General features: G+C 37.2%; 1 protein-coding gene across 3 annotated transcripts; it reads right to left on the reverse strand.

Annotated features, from left to right (window-relative positions):
* Nucleotides 1-2,923: 2,923 nt before the first annotated feature.
* Nucleotides 2,924-14,372, reverse strand: MBIP (MAP3K12 binding inhibitory protein 1). Of its 3 annotated transcripts, XM_015865024.2 has the most exons (10): nucleotides 14,199-14,271; nucleotides 11,399-11,495; nucleotides 10,896-11,015; nucleotides 9,084-9,305; nucleotides 8,887-8,983; nucleotides 7,454-7,519; nucleotides 6,434-6,586; nucleotides 5,738-5,835; nucleotides 4,372-4,410; nucleotides 2,924-3,500 (listed from the first exon to the last, which is right to left on the reverse strand). In XM_015865024.2, the coding sequence occupies exons 2-10, from the start codon at nucleotides 11,420-11,422 to the stop codon at nucleotides 3,390-3,392; spliced, it is 930 nt and encodes a 309-aa protein (XP_015720510.1). In that variant the 5' UTR covers nucleotides 11,423-11,495; nucleotides 14,199-14,271; the 3' UTR covers nucleotides 2,924-3,389. The 3 variants fall into 3 exon arrangements, with proteins under 3 accessions (XP_015720510.1, XP_015720508.1, XP_015720509.1); XM_015865022.2 differs by lacking the exon at nucleotides 11,399-11,495 and having other exon boundaries at nucleotides 14,199-14,372; XM_015865023.1 differs by lacking the exon at nucleotides 11,399-11,495 and having other exon boundaries at nucleotides 2,924-3,497; nucleotides 14,199-14,368.
* Between the last annotated feature and the right edge of the window lie 3,161 nt (nucleotides 14,373-17,533).

Here is a 17,533-nt window from a genome sequence, read left to right on the forward strand (position 1 = left end):
ATGACAAGGCGTAGCTTCATTAGAAGATACTATAGAGGTAGTTGTTTAAGCATGTTTTTTTGTTGTTTTTTTGTTTTTAATGTTGTTTTATTTTTGTTCATTTTTAATTTCTCTTTCCATCATCAGACTTCCTACAATACATACTCCCATCTAACCCCTATTAAGCTCTCCCTTTTAGTCAAGAGAAATCAAATCCTCTTCTCCTAGCAAGTAATGGCAAGAAAAGTCATCTCTTGGAGACCACTTGAGTTGTTCTCACCACTCTTGGGTGGCACAGGATAGCAACAGGATAGCAAATCCTGTTCCCAGCTGTAAGAATCAGCTGTCTGGGCTAAAGCAATGCTGGAAGTGAAGACAATGTATGGATAGCATTTTTGGATAGGTTGACTGGATGTGGATGATTCTTTTTCAGCTACTTTCTGGCATACCCAGAGATAGCAAACAATTGTGAGAGGATTATATGGGCTCACACGGCTGGAGAAAGAGGACAGAGACTGACAAAGCTACAGAAGCCTGTTATTTCTCCTCAGCCTTCCTGCTGTTCATTTGTAAGGGGGAAAGGAAAAATGCCTGTAAGGGAACTTTTCTGGGGACTTCTTCCATCTTTGAAGTCCTTTCTCCATATCTTCATTCAGGAGAGGATGGTGTTATAGTAGGAAATGTTTTTGTTTGTTCTCATTGCTGCAAATGATTTGTAATCAATCAAAAGTATATTTGACTGCTTCTCCTTTAAATAACACATCTTTGGCATTCTGGGGTTAAAATTACACAGTAATGCTGTAAAGCCTTAATTAAAACAAGAGATAGCTTATGTATTTTAAAAAGCAAAAATCCATCCAATGTATTGTTGTGATCGGTACTGGAATGGTGAATGGTTTGAGTTTCCTAAATTACTGATATTACCTGCTGACATGAGGGCTGTTCAAAAGGGTACTTCACTTTTGGGTTTATTTATTAAAATCTTGCACTTAACTCTAAGAAATTAGCCTCCTAGAGGTGAATCACTCCCTGCCCAGGGGAGTTTGAAGCAAAGAAACTAATCATGCGCATATAGCAGAACTGCACACTCACACAAGATCCAGTGTTTCACTACAGCCCGTGTGTAAGGTGCTAAACAGGAATGTGAAGCATTCCTAAAGACCATTTTTCTTGGCTTAAAAGTGATGCTTAAACACTGTCCTCAAATAATGCCCATTTTACAGTGCTATAAGTGTATTATTACATTATTTCCATATTTCTTTTATCTAGAAGTCTTCACTGAGGTGAAGTGTGCAGCACAGGCTATGTGGGGTGTTGTGGGGAGGGGAAAAAAACCAACAACTCTCACCCTGCATCCTTACTGTTAGGAGGTGTATGGTGTTGGGTAGCATGTCTCTTCCTGCAAAACTAGTCCTTATAGTGACAGTTACTTGTGTAAAGCAAAGCTCTTATCCATCCCTTTACACACAAAATTGATATACACTTTGCAGAGAAAAGGAAACTTCCAACAGCTAAGAAGCCCTCCAGTTCTTCAACTACTTCTAATGTGCAGCTGAGAAGACAGAACAACCTTCTAATGAATTTCTAGAGGCGTTAACTGCACAAGAAATTAGAAACTTGAAGGCAAAGAATGGGAAATGTCTAACAAAGCAAGATGAATACCTCAATAGTTTTTCAGTTGTATCTGTTCCATTTATAATGCCAAGTATATAGAGCTAATAAATTACCATCCAGAGTACTTCTACTGTTGCTTCTGTATATATTGTCTTCTTATAATGCATCTTTACTATGCTTTTAACCCTTAGTTGCTATGTTGCTGCCACCCTGAGAAAGAGGAGAATCCCATGGCAAGGGATCTTTTACATAGCAAGGTAATACACTATAGAAAAAATTACTTCAAAATTGTTAACATGGTCTTTTTGTAAGCAGAAGGACTGAAGTTTCTCCCCATTATGTGTGTGTGTGTGTATATATATATATATATATATATAATATACATGTAGTTACTTGCTTTAATGTAAATAAACAGATAATAATTTTTTACAGATAAGTCTTGCCCCAGGTTAGTTTCCTCTTGGGCCATGTTCTAATTTACCAGAGAAAACTGCATAATGGAAATACAGTAGAAATAAGCCATATTTGCCTGAAGTGGATGAATTATGCTGCAGATGAACAAAGATACTACTTAACTTTTTATAATCCTCGCAATTACGCTCCCTGTCCCTGTTTGTAGATACCACATCCCAGCCAGTAGTATCACCATGAGAAGTGTGTTGTGTCAGGCCTAGATATCTCTATTATACTCTCAAATTCTGCTTCTTCAGATATAGTACGTATGTATTGTAGGGAGCACATTAAACTTAACTGCTTGCAGTAAAATTTGCTTCTTCACCACAGTGTCCCTTACAATATAAGCTGCAAGGACATAAAGCAATGGCAATACAGTGTAACAAAAGTAACTTCTATTTTACACTCTATTGATATGTATGCACAGACAGGTCTTTAGGGGTTGACATTAAGGAATCTGAACAAGTAACTGTCATTCTAGGTGGCTTCCTCTGAAAGCTCAGCTCCCCATCTTCCCTTCATCTGCCCTTCCAGGTCAGACACCATTTTGTCAGATCACCTCTCTGCCATCTGTCACATGGCAACAAGAAGTAATTGGATATTGGTGGGAGGGTATAATCTTATGGAAGGAATGGAAGCTGGTGTTTCCTACCAACTCCCCTTGAATGGTTTTTAGAACACATCACGTCTGTTTGTTGGCACAAACTGAAGCTTGCATTATTTTAGGACACATAAGAAGTTAAAAACAGGTATCTGCCTATATTTATAAATGCAGGATTTTTGTAATCATTTTTGTTTGAAATAAATATAGCAAAAATACAATTTTCTAAATTTACGGTAGCTGTGAGAATGATGACAAGTACAGAAAACACATGGATAACAATGTGTGCAGCAACTTTTGCAATACCCTTTTTATTTTTTACTCAGACATTTATGAGGATGTATTTCATTTTATTTCACAAGTCTATGCAAACCATTTACATGAAAAATATTCAAAAGACAGACCTTCTGAATACTTGATTATCAAGAAGTACAGATGAGATGTGGCTTTTGTATGAGGGATAAGACCTTCCACATAAAAACGATACTACAATCCTCCTTTAGAACAGAAGGGAGTGGATTATTAGAATGCTATTTCAAAAACATTCTTCATTTTAAAATAACTATTTCATTCATAAGATTGTTTTTAAATGAGTTCTTCAGAGAGCAAGGTTTCAAAAACATTTGAAAAGAGCTTATACACACATGCTTTATTTTCATTGCTGAAGTCATTTTCGATGAACACCACTTGGTCTACAGCTTGGCTAAGTATGAAACACAATGAGATTCTGAAGACTTCTTAATTATCGAAGAAGTTGCTCAGCCTCCCTGGACTTGCTTTCCTTTGTTTTCCTCAGTAATGCTTGTTTTATAGCATTGATCTTTTCATCAAGTTCTGCCAACGAATAGTTCTGCTAGAAGATCAAAATAAAAAACATAAGCACTTACATCTTCTAACTGCTTCAGTGCCTGGCCCTTGTAGGAGCCTAGGGTGGCTCCATCCTGGGTCTACCCCATCTAGTCACAGGGGAAGCAAAAGCGCAAACAATTTGCTTGTGATTCCTCTTTCACCAGCTTAAACCATTACCTAACAGTTCCCTCTGCATGCACTAAAGATGTTTTTTTGTTGCTGTTGTTGTTTTTTGTGAATAAGCTTAGTTCCCTGAGGCTCATATGACCCACATCCCTTTCTCAGTGCTCCCCAAGTCACCCATCTTCAAGTGTGATGATGTGTGGCAGACTGTGTGCCATCTACGGTCTCCTGTACATTAAGGAGAAATCTGATCATGTATTAATGTAGTCTCTGATGTGACAGTGTTGCAAAAACCTCAGTTCTCACTGACTTGACTTACTTAAGCTTATATCCTCTATAATGTCAGGTCTTTCTCTAGAACTCTTGCTGAGCCAGCCACTTCCACTTTTATCACCTCTTCCTAAACTCATCAAGTAATTAAAAACCAATCAAACAAATCTGAAGATGTTACAAAGAAGCTGAAAAGAATTTACAAACTGCTTGTTATTTCCAGTTAGTATCTATCACAGAGTTAATTTATTGTATTTTTTAACCAGTGAAAACACTAACACAACACCCAACCTAGTACAGACTTAGTCTTCTATAAGTAAGTCTCATTTCACTGGGACATCTTTCTTTCTCCTTTCTTTCTTCCCTTTAGCAGCAAGCTACCCAATACTGATACAGCTGTCTTTCAAAAGTCAGATACTTGCTCAGTAGAACTTCTGTTTACTTCTCTAAACTGAAAGTAAGCAAAAATTAATAACACTTACATGAGGTGGTTGAACTTTTCTCCTCTTGCCAGAACAGCTCTAAAGAAAAGACAATCAAAACAGACTTAACATTACACTGACTGGGGATGTTACTGCAGGCAATTCTGAAATCTGCAGTCTGTAACAATGTTGACAAGTGTCTTAAAAGTACAGAAAGAACACTAGCTGCCATTTCAAAGATTATAGAAATCTTTTTATATTAAGTGTACTTTAGATCATGAAAAATATCATTGGAGAGCAGTTAGAAGCTGTCAAAGCTTCTCTGTACTTGGCAGCTAACACGTTCACCAGCAATTTAACTGGAGCTTCCTTCAGTAAAAACAAAGATCAATATCCTGCTCTTGAAATTCTCAATATTTTTGTTTAAGATTTTCCTGTATCCACACAAATATTTATGCAAATCTCTGAGAGGGAAAAAAAAAAGGCAATTAGTCCACAATACTAATCTTGCCACCATCACTTTCTTTCCTCCCATATCCACATAGACATAGATCCTAAAGTACTTTCAAAAGAAATTACAGCATATGAAAGTCCATGTTTTTAAATTCCAACTCCCTACAACTTGAAGGAATGGCCTCAAAGAACAAGAACTTTATTGGCCTCCAGCATAGAGAAAAAACAAAACAAAGAATTGTATTATGGAGGTCGATCTTTAAATCTTGTTTCCTCTTTGGTGGGTTGCCAGAGAAAAGATACTGTTGATCATATTGTAATTTGTAAGAAATATTTTGACTAATTATTGCATAGGGAAAGAAGGCAGAACAAAATATTAGGTGAGAAATTTCTGCAGTTTTTACTGTAGTATAAACCAGTGTTCTTATTGCCCAAATCTCCACAGGTAAATAAAGGATCCAGTCTATTATTTATAAAGAGACAGAATTTTGCCTGTAGACCAGCAGTAAACAAACCAAAGTCATTTAATTACCTGAAACAGACAACTTCTGAATGGTTGCTCTGACCCTCAGAAATCATACCATGTACAGAAAACCAAAGAACTGCAGCTGATTTCTAAGCCGTTAATGACTTGTATGAAGATCAAATCTGCAGTTAATTTCCATGTCATTATATACACTTCATATTTTAGGGATTAAAAAAAAAAAAAAAAGTGTGCTGTTTATAAGAAATCTCTCAAGAATTAGTTAAGCTCAGGTATCTGCATTGTTTTTTCCCCCCCAGCAAGTACTATTTTCTTTCAAATGACAAGTTAGGTAGAACTATGAACTTGCATAGATGGCCCATACATGAAATGTAACTGTTACACCAAGCCAGAGTTGTCTATCAATAGCAGCTACACTGTAACCTATTCCATCTTTATACATCAAACAACAATTACTTAAGTATCCATTAGTTGAGAAAAAATTCTTACTACGGATTGAAAGTATTCAGGAGACAGTCCTTCCAGCTCAAGAATTTTATCTTCAAGCTTCTTAATTCTCTGATAAATGTCTCTTGGTACAGGACCACCTAAGTGCAGCAGTACAGAGAAAAATCAGGAAAATCACTTAAATAACACTTTAAACTAAAAGATGGCAAGTTTTTCATTCTTTGAGTCCAGCTAGCAACCAGCGCCTGACAGTGAACAAACTGGTGGGAAAATGAAAGGGAAGGGCAATTAATATAAATCACAGTAAAATCTGGTTGATAAGCCACTACGATCTGCCAAGGCAATAGACAACTTCAAAGTTGAGTATATGACTGAAAAAGGCCCTGGAGCAAAAAAAAAAGTCACTCTTAAAACACAGACACCCATGCAAAGTACCTAATGTATGCTAGGTAGGATTCTACAACATCACAACCACTGGGTATTCCAACCAGAATGACTGCCTTGTCCTGACCAGGATGTGTATTTATCAACTCCACATCCTAATCTGGGAATAAATCTGTATTTCATTTCGGGCATATGGTCCAAAATATTAAGACTACAGTACTTGGGTGATAAAACTCTTTAATGCATCTAGCCTACTGTTTTTACTGTCACAGAACTTACTGGCTTGCCCAATTTTACTACAGGAATGTAGCACAAATTGACACATCTATGTCAAAACTTAAGTGTGGTACGAACCTGTTTGTAATCGTAAGTGCGCCTCAATGTTCTGCAGTCTCTCCTCAACAGCTTGGTTTCCACAATCATGAACAGGTACACTGGCTTTATGATTGGACCCATGTGTTCCTTCAGATCTAGTCTGTGGCCCATATGTATTTACTACCCTAGAAACTAAGTAAAGAGAACATAAATTTAACACACATGCACATGAAACATATCAATATATGTATAATTAAAACAAAATGTCATTAAATAATTAGTATTACTAAAACCTGAAAAGCTGTGTGTTAAATCTATTTCACTGATCTTGTATTTGAAGGGTCTCACAAACACCGAGATCAAAAGTTCAGTGTAAAAGTCCTTATTTTTAAATACATCAAACTAAATAAAAAACAAGGACTCTACATTTGCAAAGAAAGAGGAAAAAAAACACCACATTCATGTCATCAGCTGCAGATAAACAGCAGTTATAATCACAGAGAATCCTGTGAGCAAGCAACCTTTCAGGCATGCTATCTGCTGTACAGTAACTTCTTCATCAGTCACACCTTTGCAAAAAATAGTGCAGTGGTAACTTTGTTCATCAGATTCCTAAGTCTGTCTTGGAACTTCCAGTGTGCCCCTGGATTATTTTCCTAATTCAACATAACTACATTGAGATTAATTTAAAATAGAAGATAATTTTATTTAATTGATTTCTTAGCTGGACTGACGGCCTTACCTTAGCAGAAAAGCTAAGAAATGCTCAGCTTCTCTGACCTGCTTTATGTTTTTCATCTTTGCTTTCAGGCAATGACAACAGGCTACTCATCAAAGGATTTGGTATTCAGTGCATAACCAATAGCCTACTGACGAAATTATGGGATAAAAAAAGACTTGAAGAGGTAAGGGAAGACTTAAAGTATTTGTTAGAGTCATAAATCAATTTGTTAAGTATCCACTTATAAGAATGCTGGAAAAAAAAAATCTAAGCCAAAATTTATCAGTACTGCTCTAACTTAACATTCTTAATAAATGGATATGAAAAGAGTTGCTTACCCTTTATATGGCTTTTAAATCCAGGATAGGGTGTGAAAATAGCATCTGTTCTGGCACAGCTATTTTCTAAATAAATAGTAATAATAATAAGAAAAAAAAATAATAATAATAAAAAAAGAAGAGTGAGGCCCCTAATTATGTATTTACAATTTAAAATATTCTAACCATCATCAGTTTCAAAACCAATCTAATCTAATTAGAATTTTTCATACAACAAAAGCATCAGAAATCATTCACACTATAAAAACATGCTCGTACATAATTTTACTCACTTGCATGTACCTATCAGTTTTACCTGGCTAAGTCACCTCCACAAATATGGACACACATATACATGAGGGTACTGGATCAGGATCAAATTTCTTCTATTTCTTTTTTAATTTTTAGATTTCATTGTGTTGTTCTGTCATTTCTTTCTTCCTGCACGGAAGTTTCTTCCTTGCACACTTGTGCTGTTTTATGTCCTTTCCTCCTATTTTTAGACAGCTCTGGTTTACTGATCAGCATCCTTTTTTCACCTTCCTGCATTTACTCTGATGCCTGTGGCTGCTTTAATTGGCTTAGACATAAAGCCTGTCAGTACAGCCCATCTCGGTTTATTCTAATGTTTCTATTTAAATATAAATACACCAAAGCTCTACAAATATTTTCTTATGGCTGAACATACAAAAGAATGACTTGTCATTTCTTCAGTAACTTAATTAAGTTTTAGGAAGCAATATCATATATTTTACCAGACAGTGTCTCCTATGTAAATTCTCTGTGAAACTTATGGAAAAATAAGCTTTAATCTCTAACAGTATGAAGCACTTCAAAGACAGTGCATATGGGGGTTCACAGTTACATAGGAAAATCTATGCCTCTTTCCTACTTATGTATATAAAAATGTCTTTGCTGGTAACACAGCCACTAGTTGTACTAATGGGATCCAGTCTACCAGATGGATTTAAGACTGGTTACATATACAGTCAGTTGTGCCAGGTGGTATATTAAAAATAGCAACAGTGTGAGTTATGTTGAAATAAAATAGTTATTCTAAGTAGCTCATAATTAAAACTGATTACAGATATATTTCTTTGTAATTCAGCCAGCATTAAATTAACCTCGATTTAAATATGCAATTCCCAAGACATATATGAATTGCAATTCTGTTAATATTGGGAGGAATATCTAGCTAAAACATCGAGAACAACAGCTATAAAGATAATCTGGTCACAGTAAGAGCTGTAGGCTTTCCGTATAGAATCCATTAAGCATTTCCTTTTTATTTTTTCCTGTTTTCCACCTTGGTCTGACTGGCAACATCTGCAGAGCATGTGCATCCTCTTAACATTTTTTTTTTAAAGCTACTCTTAAAAATACTTTTTTTTTTTTAATTAAAAAACAAACAAACTTAGATTGCAATGAAGATTAAAATCTGGCTAGCCAGTTACCTTGATTACAATCAATAACATTGCAAAATTCCCTGACATTATTTTCATTGATCTCAGCTTGTTTCCTCTTGATGAAGGCTGATATCCGCCTGTCAATCTGTAGGTAACAAACATGATGGCATATATCTATTTCATTAGTTATATTTAAAATTTAGAAAGAAAAAAGATCTTTTTTTCTAATACAGGGAAACACTTACTTCTGCTTTTCCAGCTTTTATTTGGACCACCTCTGGATCAAAATTAGTATGCGCATCCTTCAGATCTCCCAAGTCATAATTTGCATACTTTTCTTCAGTCTGAGAGTTACTATCATAAACATTTAAACTTGTTTCACAACTTTGGTCTTCTGTTTTACCTGCAGGTTCAACGTGACTTACACTTTCCTCTTTAATCAGTGGCTGGAGTTTTTCTAAAAGAGGCTGAACAAAGAAAACAGTACATTAGGGTTGCGGGGTGGGGGGGGGATGGAAGCAAATGGAAAAGGCTAAGAACTACTATAAACTCTAAAACAGACCGACTTTTAGGAAATGAAACATTTGCTTCCTACAGTGGATGGTAATTTAAAAAAAATAAAAATATTTTAACAATTTGTACAGGAAAACTCCGAAATTTCTGAGAAAAATTAAATCAGTTACTCACGTGTTAGTAGCTAAATCAAAAGCTTCTATCATTGGCACCAGTGCCACTTAACTACCATGTCATTCAAATGCCTACTCAGAACTGTAAGGCTTAGTGTTCTTCCTTCTTAACACGAAAGCCAATGCTTTCACACTGTAAAGCCTTTACCTTATCAGCAGAGCTCTACATTCTCCACTTGAAACTGCAGTTGCCCAAGTGAATGAGAGAAAACAGACATGAAATATATTGGTATTATCCAGAACACATGCTTTTCTTGACATGGCTGATTATCTACTTAGGTCATGAAATTAAATGAGAGAATGCACACTAACATTTGTAGCAGCAAAATAAAAGCTTATTATTCTACTGCAGTAACTCTTCCACAAGACGTAAAAACAAAACCTTGGTGTATATACATCTGTATATATAAAGTCACAAATCCTCATTTTTGTTTTTACCAGTTTCAACCTAACTAAATTTACTTCAGTTTTCCCTCCAGAAATCCAAGTAATTATACCACAAGTAATTTTTCCTTGTTTATATCTGGCTTGTTTTCTCTTTGTGTTTATTCCAAGAAAGATATTGCTTATCTGGGAAACACAAAGGGATTTTCCTATGCCTGCAGACAAGCAAGTACAGAAACTTTATTTATTTTTCGCTGTCTCAGAACTGCACTCTTGAAATAATTTGTTGACTCGCTGAAGGGAAAATGGATATTCAAATTCCCACCTTTTACGTACCAGCTATCAAAGTCAAAACACTCTCAGATACCAGCTGATACCACCATGCAACAAAATTATAGCTACTTTTGACAGGGTTGGAAAGTTTCACATAGCTAAAAGAAATGACAGTAATAGTGACTGGCTACTTGGCAGGATGAGACGTTAATGTCAAAGAAATTACTCTTTAAAAAAAACAAAAAAATCTACGCTGAAAATATATTTAATTGCAGTAAGACACTCCAGGATGTGTCGTGCTGGGATAATGCCACTTCTTGAACCACTGAAAGCACTCCATGAGCCTCAAAACTCACCCAACGCATGGAATCATTATCATAGCATGACACACACCTGCCGTGTCTTATTGCTTAATTATAACCCACCATAGATGGAAATGTATCACATTTACAATGCAAGTCTAGAAATCAATGAGGCTGCATTTATTCAGCCTGCTCACCTACAGTGGCTATTCCCACCATTAACCCAAAAAATCTGTAAGTGCAGGTACCTATGAAGCATACCAGGATTTCAAGTGTATAATACTAGTGGACTCTTTTTTGTTGAACATAGCAGTAAGATCAAAACAACTAAAATTTTTCAGTTTAGGTAATGTGGCTACATTCGGTTGTTGACCACTTTAGTCAAGTTGAAGGTGTCCAATGTAATATTTACCTGCAGACATAAAATATGCTGCTGAAGTGCACTAAAGAGCAATGTTGGCTGAAGTGCTGATGTGCTCTGAAGCTTGCTCCAGTCGATTACAACTTTCACGACATCATCTCCAAGGTTAAGCTTCCACGGGGAAGAACAAACACCACAATAAAAAAACAACCAGTACATTATGCCGTATTAACATCAGAAAAGCAAACAGGGCACCTACAGGACAGCAATTATGCTCAATCTCATGCAGACCCCACCTTTATGTGAGGATATAGAATAGATTTGACATTAATTATAATTCAAGTAGCCATCACTTTCGAAGATAGTATTAGTAGAATATGTTAAAAAATTAGAAAATCCTAACTATCTAAACACACTCACTGTATTAATTTGACCTTAAACTTTGGTAAGTTCTCTATTCAATTAACCACTGTGCTTGAGCATACAGCTTATGTTAATCACTCAAATATTTTCTTTAACAGATAATAGAACCAGCAGCAGGAAGAAACACCCACCCAGAATGGCATTCTCCTGTACATGTGTGTGAATTAAACGTGCAAGGCTGTATTAGCCTGTATGATGACCAGGGTCTCAATACTGTGCCATTTGTACCTGTTAATCCAAAGCAAGCTTTATATCAAAAATAATACTGTTAAATCCTTCTCAAAATCTTCCAGTTAAACAAACTCTGAACCACACAGCATCACTGTCAAACCCACTTCATAATCCCTGTTTCCTTTCATGAGCATTCAGAACAAATGGCAATTGCCACATCCTGTTGTCTTTGCTGAGAAATGGCAGCACTTAACTCCCAAAACAACAAAGAGAAACACGCACAGGAGACCTGAAATTATATTTATAGGAATTATGTACCTTCTATAAACTAAAAATTCAGTTTAATTTTTTGATACAGAACTGATTGTTAATAATCGCTAATTAATTACGTACTTCCACACAGCTCTATGACACATTCATTACACTAAAGCTTTCCTGATAAGATGTTGTAAAGGAGAAACACTTCCATTTTCACACACCAAACAGGTTGTTTTCCAACCAAATATCCCCTAAGCAATCTCCCAAATCATAAATACAGATAAAACAACGGTTTTAAATCAACAGGATATACAAGTGCTCTGTTTTGGATGCAGAATCCCAAGTCACAAGCAAATCTGTACATCTACATCTCATTCCTGCCATATTAAAATAAATAAATAAATAAATAAAAGTATCACATCCGTGATAAGATTGACCTTGAACACATAGTCTAAAAATCACTATCTTGCAACAGCACCAAATATTATGAACGCGGAATGCATATGTACTTGTTTCATAGCACAACATATTATGAAACAAATAAAATCAAGAATGTTTCCATTACACTGAAGGCAAAGCAGCAGAACCTGAAATTGCTCTACATCAGTTTTCGAACCAAGCAATACTGCAACATCATACATAAAGAAGGACAAGCGTGATCCCTCGTTCTTTAGTCAAAGATCAGCCTTGATAAATCCAGTGTTAGATTACAAATCAGTTACATAGCAAAAGAGATGGAAGATCTACTGGCCTTTAGAGACAAAAAAATAAGTACCTAGGGGAACAGTGGATAGATTTGCATTGTTTTCCAATGCACTACAAAATAACAACTGAATCATGGTTTTTATCTAGTTGGATATGTAATGTATTTTAGATAATTTTCACAAACATTATTCTTAGTTAGTACTTAATCTACATAAGAGGCAAGGAAAATAATGTTTTAGTAAATAATTGTTATGAAACCTCAGAAACATAAGAATGTATTAAGAATTTGGTATAATAAAACCTCACTTTACAAGTCAAACATCTGTGACTGGGCGATCATCTAAAGGGCACTATCCGAAGCAAGTATTTCCTCCCAAAGTTTTGAGAGTAATACATGCTACATTACAGAGCGCTGATAGGATAAACAGCTACAGAGGTACACTGCCGTAACAGACAAAATACATGTCCTGCTGTAATGGCCTAGTAAGCCCCCTTCTTGTATCCTACAGTCGTATGGTGCAATGTGAAAAACAATTCCTTCTGACTTAGAATCTAGAGGCAGGGGATAAACTCACACACACTGTTAAGTAAAGGACAAACTCCTCCTGCAACCAAACACATTTCAAACACTGCACACTTATTTTTCTCACTATTTTACATCAAAGTTATTCCTGATCTTTGAAATTGTTTTATAAACTTCACAAATTATCCCTTGGGATTAAAGTAACTTTTCAGGATCTGCCATATTGGTTTCAAGAGTTGTTATCTTCAGATGTCCTTCTAATCACTGCACTGCAAGTCATTGCTCAATATATATTGCTCATATATACATACATTGTGTATATATTATATATACATATATACACACATTTATTTTTCCTGTTTCCAGTGCAACTTGATGGCATAAATCTTGCTTAAGTTGCTATGACAGATTGCAAACTGTGATAGACGAAGACCTGGCAAACGTTCTACCATCTCAATACAGGGGAGAAAGGGACCAGAAGCATCAGTCAGAAGTGCAAGATGGATATCTGAAGAGGATAAGCTGCTAAAACATCACTAGTCTACCAGAACTCAAATGCTGGCAGGTAAGAATGTAACTGGACAGCTGGAAATGACTTTGAGTGAGTAATCTGAAGAGTCACAACAGCTAAGACAGGTAACCAAACCCCTACCCACCCATCGTTCAGCACAGCATGCAGTGAAAGGGCTTTAAGTTGTCACACAAAGAACACACTCCAAATATCAGTGTTTCCAAAACCTTTATTCTGTTCCATAATTACTGCAATCCTCCTGAGGGCATGCAGCAGCTCTAATATCAACTCTATTACCTCCCCAAGACACAAGCTCACCACCTGACGCCAGACCTTCAAACTGCCATCTAACTGCAAAAGCACGACTGCACTTCTATTGCCTCCACAGAAAGACATCTGTGCTTCCATGAAGGAAGATGAGTTCACTTGTAAATTATTGATGGCAATTATTAAGTTGTTACTGGCAGCTTCTCTCGATAAGAGCCTCCCACCACTGCCGCGCTATCTGCTACATAATTCATCAACACTAAAACCCCAAGCAGCCTACAGTACCACGCACGCAACCCCACCGTTCCCGTTGTCACCTGCAGACATGACAGCCTCCCTTACTTACTGCAGAATTTTCTCCCTATACTTTAAACCCATCCCCGAAGAGTCCCACGGACAGAGAAGCAGAGATGCCCGCCCAAAAAGGCGAGTACAGCAGGAGCGGGTCCACGGCTGACCCGGCCCCGGTCCTCCCTTCCTCCCACCCTGTACTCACCTGCCCCGCCAGCCCGGCCAGGGAGCGCAGGGCGCTACTCGCCACCTCCGAGGCCACCAGCTTGGCTCCAGCCTCCGGAGAGCGCTCGCCGAGCTCCGTCAGGCCGGGCGCCGCCGCCATGACAGCAGCACGGGCCGCAGCCGGCAGCGACATGCCCCGCGTCGCTCAGCGATGACGAACGATGATGGACAGGAGCAGCAGCCAATGTTGCGGCCGTGATGGCGGCTCTCCGGGTGTACGGTGTTGGCAGCGTCCGACTGCTGCCCAGCACCTAAAGGCCCCAGGACTCCCAGCACAACTCATCACCTTGCCCTTCTCTTTGCCTCCTGTCCCTTTCTATCCTTCAGCTGCGTCCACAGTGGTAGTGCCTTGACTGAGTGCATTCATGGAAAGAGGGACGTGTGTTAATTCTAAGCATACTAAGCATACCAAATGATTGTACTTCTTTTTCAGCCTTACTTTTCTGCTTATTACTAACTTTTGTACACTCATGAGTTTATCTTCAAAGCCTTGACTCCTCAAGTTGCAGCAGGGTAGCTCTGTCGCCATACAATGAGGAACAAGTTTGTCACACTATATTTGTAGGGCAAGACTACTTCCTCCTCTGCAATCTGCTCACCTTCTTTCTTAGGACAGCAGCAGTGCTGATGAAAGTTTTCTACCTGGTGTTTCTTTTTGTCACTTAATTTCTGTCTTTTACCATTTTCCTGTTTCCTCCCCCAGATTTCCTTTACAATCATTTCTCTTGATTCATTTCATACTTCCTGTCTCTTGAAAAGGGTATTCCTAGGCTTATGAGCCAATTCTCCATCTCTGGTATAAAGGGAGACCACATAGCTCTGCAGGACAGACCAATCTCGACATTTTAGCTTTTTTCCCTATCATGCATTTTTCATGTCCAAAGGGAGATCATTTAGTAAACAACAACAGAATACTGAGGGTAGAAGCAAATCCAATTCTGCAAGTCACAATCAGACAAGATGGGCAGAGGATACCCACTTATCAACCAGACTTATGTTTTCCATTTCTTGAGGTATTAAGCCTTCTGAGATGCTGGGAAAGCACTGAAATCTTTGGTATTGTTTCATTTTCAGTCCCATCACACTTGGTTTTTGTTGTTGTCGTTGTTGTTTGGATGGTTGGTTGGTTGTTGGTCTTTCATTCCAAGTTCCAGCAGCAATTCCAGCAGCACAGCAGCAGGTTTTAGCTGCCATGGCTGACTTAACCCTTTGAAAATGGTAGCATGTCTGAACTGCTATAGGATCATGAGCAGGTTCTGGAGCTTCAACCAAAAGGGAATGTCTGCTCAATTCCAGAGGCAAATTACTGACTTAAGAGCTAATGATTTAAAAAATATATTTCATGGAAATATGTGCTTTACAAGAGATATGTTACCCAAACTGAGCTACATCACACTTGGCTGGATTCAGATCATGTGAACCATTATGTCTTCTCTCAGAGAAAACGTGCTGTTTCCTACTGGTAAAGAGACCACAGAATTTCTTCCCACTTTCAGTCTCTCAAAAAGCCTCAATCCATGTTGCAGCTGCTAGCTGAATAAATTTGTTACCATTTGAAATTTCACAGATTATGATACATTATGCAAACATGAACAGAAACAGCAATAATCCAAAGTGATTTAAGAGATAAGAAAGATGAGACCATGTGTGAAAATGAGCATAGGGAAAAATGCACAAATACAGCTAAGAGCAAACTATGCTAAACATTCATTTCTAATGGGGGAGAGAGATTAGAGCAGAACAGTTCCAAAAGATGATTATATGTTAACTGAATATAGTGTGCAGTGAAAATGAATACACTTGCAATCACCTCTGGCAGTAAAACTGGCCACAGTAAATCCAGGCCTCGCATAAAAACAGAGGAAATTGCATGGCATGCGCTCTAAAGCTGATGACACAATAAAATATTGGAAGCTCTTATTGCTTGGAAGATACTGTTAATTTGCAGGAATCTACAGAAAATTGGCAAATAGCGGATTGCCAGTGATAGAGATACTAGTTTACAAAGAAGGATCACAAGATTTAAATATGTGTAACTTGGCTTAATGGTTATTCAGCGATTTTAATCATGTGACGACCAAGGAAGGCAATAATCTAGAAACCTTTTTAAACATTCAGGGATAAAGTTGTCCTGTTAAGATTAAATCTTTCACAACTTTGATCCCTGAAATGGATCTCTGAGGCATATAAAAGCCCCACACCTTGAAAAACGTGAACTCAATAGCACTTTTGTTCAATAACAAACAAACAAACCAAAAGAAAGGTGGGTGCCATTTAGAATGAACCAGTAGTTGAGGTTTGTTGTGCTGAAGAGTGAAGTGCTGATCTAAGGAGCCTGTGTAATGTATAAGCAGATTTTTCTCTTGAATTGAAAAGCTAATTTGGTGTACTTTTGCATAAGTCAGCTGTAGCACCACGGAAAGGCAAAAGAGGCACTTCAGAAAAATTAAACTGAAATTATTTGGAACTTGATAGATAAAATAATACCCCAAATTCTGCCCAAAGCCCCAGGAAAGAGGTGCAGCTCAGCACTTGCTGCTGTAAAAGTGGTGTTTTTGTTAGTATCCAGATTACTCATGATGTTCTAAATCATTTCAGTCTACAAATAGACGGTTGATAGTAACCTGCTCATTGGATCAAAATAGAAATGAACATAACAGAGATCCTTCCAGAATAAAAGTATATTAATATTTCCAAACATTAATTTCAGAAGAGCCCTTGTTCTATAGCTGTCTAGGTATCCAGGAAGAGACATCACCCCAACTCAACATTCTGGGTTCTGATTCAACAAGATGTTTTTGCATTCTAAATGAAATAACAACAAACAACAACAACAAAAGTATACAAATACCTTATGTTTATGACCTGTAGTAATGATATTATTCCTAACAAAATACAAAGTCTTCATTTAGTGGTCACCTACTTCATATTTAAACACATGACTCTTCCTGTCAAAATCCTGCTTTTGTTTTACCTTTTTTGTAATAATGCATTGCTTTAGTTTGGTCTTTATTGTTAAAGTTTCACTTACTCATTTTACTGACATGTTTAAGTTTTATTCCTCACCTGTCCCCTCTTTTTTTCTCCCCAGGCAAATAATATTTGCACAATCTTCAAAATTCTTCAGTTCATTAATTCAAATCTTATGTAATTTGGGATCAAGTACTGACCTTTGCAAGGCCCAGCTCAACAGCTCTTCTTAAAAGTCTGTGAACCATTATTATAATCATTTAATGTGCCCAAATTTAGACTTCTATAGTTACTTTGAAAGGTTTGATTATAAACCTCCTTCCTATAATTTCCTTTTGAGACTCT

The sequence above is a fragment of the Coturnix japonica genome, chromosome 5 (assembly GCF_001577835.2).
Source record: "Coturnix japonica isolate 7356 chromosome 5, Coturnix japonica 2.1, whole genome shotgun sequence".
NCBI classification, from domain to species: Eukaryota; Metazoa; Chordata; class Aves; order Galliformes; family Phasianidae; genus Coturnix; species Coturnix japonica.